Raw genomic sequence first — 12026 nt, forward strand, 5'->3', positions numbered from 1 at the left:
GTGAAAATATTAAATTGCTCACATGGACAAACCAGCTGTTAACACATGATCATGTTAACTGATGCGGCAGCTTTATATCACCTCAACTATATAATCGAGGTAAGAGAGAAAACACAAGTTTGATTTGTGTTTTTCTGTTTTCTTGGAAACTACAAAAAAATGTTGAATCTGTTCGTGAAAAAAAAGTAAAAGTTAAGAGATGGACAGAGACGAGCAGTCAGGAGGTAGAGAAAAGGAGATAGCTTTACTATAAAGAAGGCGTCGCTAGCAGAAGTTGCAACATCTCATCATACACGCATACATGGTGAATATATTTATGCCACTTTCTGTTGAGTAGATGTACCTTACAAAAGCTATTATTCTGCATGTTGAAGCGAGACTTTGCTGCTCTGATACACATGATAAAAACAAGATGCTAATATGAGAATTTGTTTAAAAAAAAGCCATACAGCATGTGATCAATCAGTTAAAAAATGTACACTAGTAAAATTCTAGACTTTGCAGCATTTTGAAAATAATAAAAAAGAACAACACAAAGCTGTAAAACTGCACATTGAGATTTTCTTTTTCCCCGTGAAAGGTGAGTGGAGACGATGCAGACAGTAAAAACAGATGCTCGACTCTTAACACACCTCGAGTCGATGTGCACAAACAAAAGGACGAGAAAAAAAGCACTGTGTATCAGCAAATATGCATAATCCTCTTTTCTTTGTTATATAGCCAGTTTACAACATTTCCCCACTGTGATACACTCGGGGGACGAAGACAAGGCCATGAGGGAGGAGGAGGAGAGTACAGGTGTCCAGACCAGATTTTGAAGAAAACTCTTCCAATGAGTCCAGAAAGAAAGTTCAAACCCAATAATCTCTGAGTGCTTTCACTCGCTGTTTTCTTCCACTTCAGCACCATGCTCCTCTTTTTCAAGATGCTCAGATTAACAACCCCAGTGCTCGAACCGAGGTCAGAGTGAACACACTGTGGCTCAGAGACATCCAAGGACACGTCCTCAGTGATGCTCCTGAACTCATCAGGTGTTTCGGGTCTTTCTTCATCACACACCCTCACTCAGGCTACCCAACCGCCTGAGCGGGGGTGTGTGACATGAAAACACTGCAAGACAACAGCATCAGAGAAAAAACATGAAAACACAGAGGATATTGCCTTGAGGTTCTGCAGCGAGACACACAGGGACATGAGCTTCTAAGAGAAAGAATAAATGACACAAAGGTTGAGTTTTTGGAGAATCAGGTGTCTCTTTGTTTTGGAAGGGGGAACTGTTTTCAAAATGGCTGCCTGTCACTGAGTCACTGTGTTCCACTTTAGGGTGCCTCTTTGCAGTTTGAAAATGTCATAATGGATCCACAAGGTCTTTCTAATTCAGACTCTTCCAAATGAGCCAAGAATCGCAGCCTCCTCTGTCCCAAAACTGGGCAACTGTTTGAGTCACATGATTAACTGGTAATGCATTCAGGTGATGTCAACTTGTATTTACTGCTTCTATCCCTTTTCTACTGACGCAACGTAGCACTTAGCCATTGTCATAACTTCTGCTTTGTTTCCTGCTTTAGTTTTGTTCTCCAGTCAGTTTCTGGAGCTAGGTTTAGGTTCTGGGGGTCTCAGGTATTGTTCAGAGGTGGGCAACACTGCTGTTGATCGATCGTGATTGGTAACGCAGATGTGTTTTCACATCACAACAAGGGTTACCAAAGCAAGCTAGCATTCAGCAGAAAAGGGGATGTAGACGACCAAACAATGCAGAGACAAAGATGAACCAAGATGACTAATAAGATTAAGTGCACAAAGGCATAAATGGAAAAACTACCAACTGGTTTGATGCCACTTTGGGCCACAAGTCCAATCAGATCAACTACCTACTGGTCAAGGTCTAGAACCAGCACCTCACAAGGTTCTCAAAGGTTGAAGTTATGGGAAGATTTTTAAGGCCCAGCAGTGACAAGGTTACAGTATTTCATTTGAGGGTAACTTCCTGGCGGTAATCTTGGAAATGTGAATTTTACAAGTTGGAACTAACCTTACCTATCTGTAAGTTTTCTCTGCTTTCTTGTTAGGAGCAGGTGGCGGTGATGGAGTCCAAACAAGAGCTTCAGCCATTTTTGTCTTTATAATACAAGAGGTTACAATACATCCTCTGACCAGCTACTTCTTCAGGACACACTGGAGGCTACGGTGAGTCACTATCAGGAAGTCATGAGACGGGCTACCTGTTAGCATGCCAACTTCAGTTGAAGAAAAGACATGATAGAGACCGAGTTAACACTGGTGTTTGTTTCCACCTCTGTAGACAGCTGTTGGCTAGTAAAGGAATGAAGTTTGATGGTGAACTTACAACATTTCTTCTAGACTGAGTAAACAGCTGTTAATGCTAACATTAGCTATGTAGCAATTGCAAAACTTACATATAGCACCTTTAAATACAGCATTAAGGGACGTGGACGGGGCAGCAGAGAGGACAGTAGACATGCACACACTTCTGTTTACAGTATACAGGGTTCCTGCATGGGTGGACATGGACCCACGTGCGTCGGCGTGCATGGTCTGAATAAAGTTCAGGTGACTAAACTGACATCACGTGGACGCTCTCGGGTACTAATGCTAATCTCAGCTTGTGGCTTTTAGGCTGTGTGAGGCATTACGGTCTCAACCTTTATTCCTCTGAGGTGACACCTGAAATGGGACACAGCTACGCAACAATAAGCATGTTAGGTGAAAGGCATTATGGGAAGTGAGAGTATATGCAGTCTCAGGAAGAACAGTGTGTGGAGGTTTATATGTTCTAACACCTCAGCGAATGCATGTGTTTTAGGCCTACTAGCAGTGTGACAAATGCTACAAATGGGATACTGCAGGACTTATTTACATCAATATAACATATTCTTCTTCTTCACAATATAGAATCCAAACCATCATTAAGAAAGTGACTGCAGTCACTACCATATATTACAATGTCAAAGCAAAGGGCAACACAGAGTGAAGGATGATTTTTGTAACTTGTGCAGAGTGCAAATGTTAGTCAAAACTACATCACAGAGGTGCACAACAGACTCAGGATGCACTTGTTGCTTGGTAGATGCTAATTTCTAAATCTTTGTTTTCTTTTTGAATAAAGCATTTTTTAAGGGGGGAAATCAACTATGAAATATTTACAAAGATAAGAGACCTACATGTACAGAATATATGCCAAATAAATAATCACAAGCAACAATATTAATTTTCTATGTGGTGGAAATGTTAGGTTATATAAATCTGAAGAACAACACGGAGCAACAGTAACACAACATGAGCATGATAAGAGCAGCACAATGGACAGAGAGACATGTGAGACAGGTGTTTTCTTTTTGTTTTGTTCAAAGCAGGAAATCCAGCTGCTACAGAAACATCTGGAACATGCTGCTGTGTTGAACCCCTCTTGTGGTGAGCAGGAACAAATTCTTTATTTTGGCCATTTCCTGATGTGAAACAACAGAACGTGTATATGATAATCATTGAATAAAGAACTAATTAATATATTAATACTAGCCACATAATGTGATAAATAGAAATATAAAATAAATATTTGAAATACAATGTGTTTCTAACTGCAGTTCATATCTATGTGATTTAGCATTGAAGGGTTTAATAAGTAGCTACAGGCCAACAGACCAATGAGCCAATTAGTAACTGTCAGTCCATCAGTCTGCAGAGAGAGCGACTACATGACACACATGACAGGTGAGCGCACACACGTCTTCAAACTTCTTCTGCCACTCAAACACTTTTCTTTTTTCTATGTTCCTCTGCAAAAACTAAAAAATAAAGCTTCATCTCAAAGCTGGCTGTGAGTTTAATGTCTATATTTTCATGCTGTAAATATTGTCATTTTTAAAGTATTCACACAGCCTTAATGCAGTCTTTTTTTTCTTTTGTAATGCTCAACAAATCAATTGGGTTTATATAAAAATCAAGAGGGAAGGAACAAGGTGCAGACCCCTCTGCTAGCTCACAGCTAACGTCTGTAGCGCCGGCTGTTTGGGACGAAAAAACACAGACTGTAATAACAATCCAGTTGCTGAATTTGTGTGCATAACACAATGCAGGAAATTTAGTCTGAAAGCACCTCAAGGATCCCAGCTTCTCATGCTGCATTCATGTCCCACTGGACAGGCCGTAGCCCAACACACCTCAGCCCACAGGAGCTAACAGCTAACTGGGAGCTCTGGGGTTTGTAAATACATGTAGGTTGGTGTAGAAAAATATCTTAACTTTTAAATCTTTTTTCAATCGTAATTAGTCAGTATTTAGTTTGGTTTTGGTATAAAACTCTTAATTTTCCCAAGTGACATGAATGCAGCATTAGCCTGCAAGCTAACCAGGATTCACTGGGTCGTGGTCTGCTGCTGTTTCACAAGCTAAACTAACTTTCCTCTCCGCTGCCTCAGACACGACCATGATGGGATCCACTGACAACAGACTGTAGCAGCGTCTGCTGCTGGCGGTAGACGTGGCCTTTATCGTGGCAGCCATTTTGATCATCTGCACTACAACATTGGATTAGAGGTAACATGTCTACCACATTGTACAAGGCAAAGTGAGTGAAAGCGTGAGTTCAGCCTGCAGGTGGTAAAAAAGGAAGTGAAAATGACCTTTTACTAACCAGATTAAACCGTGAAGGTACAGAGGAGGTGATAGTGCATAGTTTCGCAGGGCACCAACATGTGTGCCAGGTCTGTACACAGCATTCATTAGGATTCAATGACTCGTCTACCAGCTGTGGAGAAACTAAAATCTTTCACTGCGTAAATATCAATATGATAAACATATCTGCCAGCATCCTGTTGAGATCGATGGTTAGAAGCTGATATGTTACAGTATGGGGCGTGTGAGTGTGTGTGAGTGTGTGTGTGTGTGTGTGTGTGTGTGTGTGTGTGTGTGTGTGTGTATGAGGGGTGTATCAGGGAGGAGAGCAGTGACACTGAAAACATTCGGAGCAGAAATGAACCAAAGGAAAATCTCAAACGATGCTTGATGCCTCTAGATGCTGAACGCTGCCCAGAAGGCACACTCCGAGTCTGTGTGGGTGACGGGCCGGCAGAGCAGAGATAAACAAGCACTGTCCACTGTGTCCAATTGCCCTCATATGGGCCATCCTCTCAGAGCTGGAAACGTAAAGTAAAGGCTTGTGGTCTGGTTCCACTTCCTGCAGAGGAAAGTCTGTACAGTCTCCACACAGACCCTGCTGCACTTCCTGTTTACCGTGTTTCATATAGTACTATATTCATGTGTGTGTGTGTATGTGTGTGTGTGGTGTGTGGTGCTGTGGTGTGTCGAATCGCCCTTGAATCAAAGGGATGGGGGGTGGGGGTGGCTGCCCTGTCCCCCGTGTGCTGCTGATGGGCTATGCCAGCGAGTAGATGGCGTTGACGGGTGAGGTGGCCTCGGAGCTCTCGTTGCCCTCCGTCTCATCCTTGTCCTTCTTCACCGTGTACTGGCCGATGAAGGAGCCGTCCTCGTTGAACTGGCCGTCGCCGCCCTCGCCGTAGTCTACCAGGCTGTCGTCGCTTTCCTTCACGTTGCCGTCCAGCGAGGTCTGGCTGCCCTGCAGAGGCTTGTTGTCCTCGTCGCTGCTACAGGGGTAGATGAAGAGGAGGGTCAAAGGTCAGAATGGGAGCAGTGTGTTGTCACAGTGTGTTGTCACAGTGTGAGCAGGAGTTCAGGAGCCTGTCGCAGGCTCAGGTTAAAAGGGGAAGGTGGAAGGTTAAAGGGACTGCGGAAGAATAACAAGAATTCTCTGTCTCAGCTTTTCTATCCACGACGAAGTGACTTTCCAGATGTAAAGGACAGTTTGAATATTTTCAGGTCTACATTGATACAGTACTTACACACTATGTCATTAGGACGCGTTCTGATTCCTCTTAACTGACCTGAACCTGAAGCCATTTCACTTTAGTGATGGGAACATGGCTCCCTGGAAAAAAACAGAAATCTGCATGTAGAGTTAGAGTCTAGTGCACAGGTGACTAAGAGGTGGTCCACAGTCTGGATCCAGACCCACATCCTGTCTTATCTGAACCCAGAGCTATAACCTATAAATTATTGAGGAATTGTTATTATTATTGAATTTTAAAGGAGCATTTTTGTTTTAACTAGCGCAGATTCTTTTATCTTTTAAGGCACTGGTCATGTGACACTACTCAGCCAATCAATGACTGATTTGTGTCATAGAGAAACAGGTGGGTCAGTGGGACACAAGAGGGAAAGCAGGTGATAAAGCTGTTGTGGTGTCTTAGCTGTTTTGTGAGTCAAGGATAGGAGTGTTTTAGGAGGAGACTCTAGGTGTAAAGGTCAGGCGCCAGAAGAGGGTGAGCACCCCCTCCGTTCCTGTCTCCAAAACATTCCTAAGAGCTGACTTTTGTTTTTCATAACAAAATTTACGGTATCTTTTAACTTCATATAGAATGACCATGTTTGGACATAATTGTTGGCTCTGTGCCTCTATAGGTTATTAGGAATTAGCTATGTCATGAATATGTATCTAGAGGATACCCAGCCTATAAATTGTACGGTTTTGGGGAAAAACGGAGAAGATCCTTTTTGGCTTTGGGTCCTCTCACAGGCAGTTTTGATGCTTGTCAAATGATGCTGTGCCTTTTTGTAATTAAACTTTTTTATATACAACTGAGCCGGTGTCTGCAGAGATTCCTTCATCATCATCACATCATCGCTATGGAAGAAACTACACTGTTTAATTGTTTTGTTATAAAATCTTTGAGACTTCTCAAATGTGAAATGGAGAAAATAAGAAAAAGGGGAAACTTAAGCTACACATTTTAGGCATATTTCATTTTTTATAAAATGAAGCAGTAAAATTTAAAGAAGTACATTTTTAAGAAGCTGTCTGTTGCTCTTATTGTCCTTGAAATGAGAAAAGACCTGTGAAAAACAACAGGTCTATATCTCAACATAACTGGTGGTTTTACAGCAAGTTGGTGTAGTTTTTATGAAATTCGAAAAAAAAAATGTTTTGGATAGATAGATAGATAGATAGCTAGCTAGATAGATAGATAGATAGATAGATAGATAGATAGATAATTTTCTAAGTAAACGTTATGTGGGATGTGAACTCTGGTCTCTGGTGTCTTGGTCCTGGACTGGAAACACAGCTGTAGTGAAAACAGTCGGTGCAGAAATTACATTTCCTAAAACATATTTGGCAAAGCAGCTAATTAAGGCGACAGATGGGTGGGGGTGGGGGTAAGGATAAATAATGTCTTGAAGACATTTGCATACACATGCTGAGTGGGGGCCATATTCTGACTTGAGATCTTAGTCTGAGAACTCCGCTGGATCTCATCAGTGGAGTTGAGCTTGGTCTCAGTTCAGAGCATGGCTACATGTCACCTGACTCTGGTCTCAGGGGGAAGAAGTTCATGCACAGGGACAGAGAGCTCTAGACTAGCATGAGCTTCCTCGTGTCAGACCAAGCCGGCAGCATCACAGAGGAAAATGCATTTGACGGATGCAAGACTGAAGTATTTATCTGTGTATGTCTTTCTCTTCTCTGCTCATATCAGTGCATTACAGGTGATCACACATGGTAGAGTCAGAGGCCCTGGAGAGGACAGACTCTGTACTGCAGCTTCTCACACTCATCATGCTCCATGCTGAACCACACACAGTCCAGAAACCACACGTTCATCATCAAGAGTATCAAGAATCATCAAGAGTTCAATCATCAAGAAGAGAAAAGACCAAGACAGATGAAGCAAATCCAGCTCAGACAGAACTGAGGGTCCAGTATGTATTTCATCTAACTGTCAGACAGTGAGACAAGCTTCATAGACACACGCTGACATGTGATGAAAAGATGTTCCACATATATATGAAGCCTGTAAGAGCTGAACAGGAAATGGATGAACGTGAGAGAAAGGTTGTGATCCTGAGAGAGAATCAGGTTCACCATCAGACCATGACTCAGTCAGTGGTTGGATTTTAAACTAAATGATGACTGTGTTTTAAACTGCAGCCCTTCTTAACAACAGTGGTAGTGAAAGTCATCAGAGCAGTTATGATATTTCACTGTCTGTCTCGTCTCAGGAAGGAAAAGACATGATTGGTTTAACTGGGACCTGGTGACTCACCAGAGCATCAGAGTGTCACCCACTGAACTGCTTTGGCTTCGTGCTCACTGTTTGTCCATTTACTTCTACTGGGATCAAACCACAGCCAGATAGTTTCAGTTTAATATCACTGGTTTTAAGATACTGCCTCAGTGGAGATGAATGTTAACTATTATTATTATTATTATATTATTACTTGTCTTGATACATGGTCCAAACAAGGTGGGGTAAATTCCTACATTTATCTAAAATAAATCCCCCCCTCACCAGCAGAATGACAGCTTGGTGCTTTGTTCTGATGACTGTTGTTTCTCAAAAAGTAAAAGATGATTTCTTTTAACCATGACTTTGATTGTTCTCTGACATTAACAAATCTGAGGAAACCTTCCAGTAAAGTTATTCTTTCAGAACGTGTGCAGCTTCCCCACTTGAATGAGGTTGATGCATCTACGCGGAGGCTTAATGACCAAACAGCTTCTCCCTTCTCCTTCTTTTATTTTGGGAGGTTCAGCAATTTAGTTTGATAGTTGAGTTGAGTTCAGTAGTGTCTTAGACGTATCATTCACTGAACAGCGTCTCCTTCTTCTTCTAGTATTTTTATTGTAGTGTTGTTCACTTCCTTTTTCAGTGATGCTGTGTCAGTCTGCTCCCTGTATATCCTGTCAGTCAGTGAGTTCCTGTCATTTTTTATTTATTTATAATTATATTTGTTTGTTTATTTATGTATTTATTGTAAGAAATTATTACTTATTTATATTTGTTATTTTCCCTCCAGGTACTTGAGCCAATCAATGTGGAACTCTAGTTTGACTTGAACCTCACCCACAGAGGTGGTCATCTAGAGGAGGCTCTAATTCATCTTCAACCCTGACAAAAATACAGTCCCGTTGATACATGCACTGTACAGTTTATTGGCTTGTTGGGGTAAAGCTCCTCAGTGTGCTGGTGCACAGAGAAAACACTGTCATACAGTAAGCTGAGGCCTGTGGGTTCAGGTGTGGAGGAGCAGTCAGGTGAGCCACAGGTCACACGTGTCTTTGTGAATGGATATTCTCTGAGTGAATCAGAAGGACATCGCTCTGTGCACCACTGCTACATTACATCTCCTACAGCTAATTAAATAAATGTGTTGGAGAAGCAGAGCCCAGCTGCAGTCAGAGGGTCTTCTGAATGAAAGAGGGCAGAGCCAGGGAGGATTTAATGATCTGATCAGCTGATGTTTTTGAGTGGAGGAGCAGAGGTGGAGGAAGTAAGTGAGAGGACCTGAACCTGACACTGTACAGGCAGGAAGTTGTTCTGTGTTGTTGTGTTAATGGATTACAATGCGCTGCAGATGAGCAGTAGACAAGCAGCAGGATTAGAGGGACTGTGAAGATGATGATGATGAGGGAGACTATTCATCGTTCATACCTTTCCAGAGACCTTTTGACCAATGAGGAAAATAAATCCAAACGGAGACAGAGACACAGACATGAGGCGGGGGTGGGTAGAACAGAAAGACAGTCATGAAACAGACAGACAACAGTCATGCTAAACAAACAGACAGTACAGAGGAGGTCTGACAGTGTTGATGCAGGGAGATGAGGAACATTAACATTCATTTATCTCTGCTGAGGGTGGAGGTAGAGACATTTCAATCACCATAACCCTAAAAACATGAAACACATGAAGTAGCACTTTGATCAGTTATAACAACAGTGACATCACCAGCTGCTGAGACACTGTAGCTGTGTCTCAGTTCAGGGGTCTCATCCGTCCAAGACCGACTGCGTCACAGCGGAGCGACTAGGAAATGTGTCCTTTCTTTTCCTCTACAGCGAAGGATCCAACAGTTTGATGCTTCATGATCAAACCTATCCAAAGTTACGCATTGTCAACGTTGCTATAGGCAACAGGAGCCGCGCTTTGTGATGCAATGGTAAGGGCGGGAACAGCTGGTGACGCAAAGTGACCGGACTGTCTCATTTCAGTACGGCCTTCGCGGACTGAAACGCTTAGAGCGTCCTCTGAAGGATGAGGCCCCTGGACTGGGATACAGCTTGGGTGTCACATGTTTGATGGAGCAGGAAACAGGAGCAGTCAGACAGTCAGACAGGTTCCAACAGCCCAGTGTCCTAACTACTGCAGACTGGACCATTACCACCGTCATTACACAGGAGAACTATGGTCACACAGCTATAGGAAATGGGGCTGTGAACTGTGAAGAACACTTTGGATCATAATTTCATCTTTGTTTTCTCTTCTATTTAAACCTATGAGTGTCTGAGTGCTTATGCTTCTTGACCCATCTGACCTTTTTAAAGCAGCGCTGCCTCATTCTCAGAGCTCAGCTGTCAACCTGGTTCTACAACACGGATGGCAAACGATGGAAATAAAGACCCAAACTGTAATAACATGGATTTATCCTTTAAAATCCCATGCAGTAAAACTGTGTTCATTATACAGAGTTAATGAAGTTCTGAAACTAAACTATGAACAATCCTGCTGGAAGAAGACAAAACAAGCTGGAGAAAACAGGAGGTGCTTTAACTTTGAAGTGCTGTTCAGAGACTGAAGGTCACAGCATCTTTGTCTGGATCTGTGAAGTGTTTGTTCTGTCTCATGTCCTCCAAATGTTCTCCAGTTGTTTGTTGCCTGAATCAATTCCTTCAGGGTGTCAAAGTGTCCACCCCCCCGACTACACTAAAAATCCAAATTGATTTCCCTCGCCATCTCTGGCTCCATGTACCTGGCGGTGGATGCTTTTTAAATGTCAGCCAACGGAGGGAAAACAATGCAATTAACCTCAAGGAGAGTGAAAAACATGTTGATGCCTGAGTGGGAACAGGACGGGGTGAGACACCCCACACAATGGAGCTGGAACAGTTGATCCATGAGGACAGAGGCTTCTTTGCTTTTATATTTAAGGGGGAGTTTGAGACGAGTTTCATAGGGTAACACAAACTCAGCACAGTCATATTACATTCAGATCAGTGGAGCTGACTAATTACTGCTATCAGATAGTAAGCAGCTTCACTATAAAAGAATAAATGAAACTGTCTACTCTGTGGCTGGTGGCCATGGACTGTGTTTTACCTGACTGAATGAAAATGTGAGTCTCTACATGTGACTGAACCAAGACTGTGAGTAACCAGAGGAGAGGGATTTTATATTGAGCCCTGAACCTTTATAAAGGCCTGAACCAACTGAGCTAATTTCCCTTCACCTTCCCCTGCTGTGAATGACTGAATATTCATGTTATATCTGATGAACAGTACCGATATAAAAACAGAAGGTTTACCAGCAGATATTAATCTGTTATTATTGGCCACAGTATGTATGCAGTATGACTCCGTTTATTTAACGTCACACTGATTCCGGACAAAACCACCAGACTTTTTAAGAAATGGTTCAAAAATATTCTTCACAACAGTGAGATAAGAATATCAACATCAAACTGATGATAAGTTTAGCCTTGTATCATGATTAGAAGCAGGAAGGAAACATATAACAAAAGTGAAAAAGGCCTATAAATAAATCTGAAGCTGGCTGAATCAGCTGTTGTGTACGCTGGCCCTGAGAGCTCAACACACTACACCCTCAGAAAACACATGCAAACAGACACAACATAAACTAACTCAGAAAACATCTTCATTAACACCTGAGTTGCGAACACTAACAGCACAACAGAGGTGTTTCCAGGGCACACTACAAAGTGATTAACCTGGCTGCGACGCACTTGCATGGATGTATTATAACACATGTATCATAATACATCCATGCGCACTTGTTCAAAGTTTTCAACTTCAAAAGTCACAGTTGGGCATTGAACAAGTCTTAGCCAGTTGTCCTCACTGTCAGACTCATACACTTCATAAACGCTCACAGTGACTTGGCCAACCAATGAATGACGTGTGTTGTTATCTCTGGGTT

At 42.3% G+C, this 12026-nt stretch overlaps 1 protein-coding gene across 20 annotated transcripts in view; it reads right to left on the reverse strand.

The window, feature by feature from the left end:
• Positions 1-225: 225 nt before the first annotated feature.
• Positions 226-12026, reverse strand: part of nfasca (neurofascin homolog (chicken) a) — a 150669-nt gene continuing 138868 nt past the window's right edge. For 17 of the 20 annotated variants that reach the window (XM_056395932.1, XM_056395923.1, XM_056395985.1 and 14 more), the window contains one exon: positions 226-5621. In XM_056395932.1, the coding sequence (XP_056251907.1) occupies positions 5393-5621 (229 nt within the window). In that variant the 3' untranslated portion in view covers positions 226-5392. The remainder of the gene's footprint in view (positions 5622-12026) is intronic. The other 3 variants (XR_008829616.1, XR_008829614.1, XR_008829617.1) reach the window with 1 other exon arrangement.

This window comes from Seriola aureovittata, chromosome 2 (genome assembly GCF_021018895.1).
Source record: "Seriola aureovittata isolate HTS-2021-v1 ecotype China chromosome 2, ASM2101889v1, whole genome shotgun sequence".
NCBI classification, from domain to species: domain Eukaryota; kingdom Metazoa; phylum Chordata; class Actinopteri; order Carangiformes; family Carangidae; genus Seriola; species Seriola aureovittata.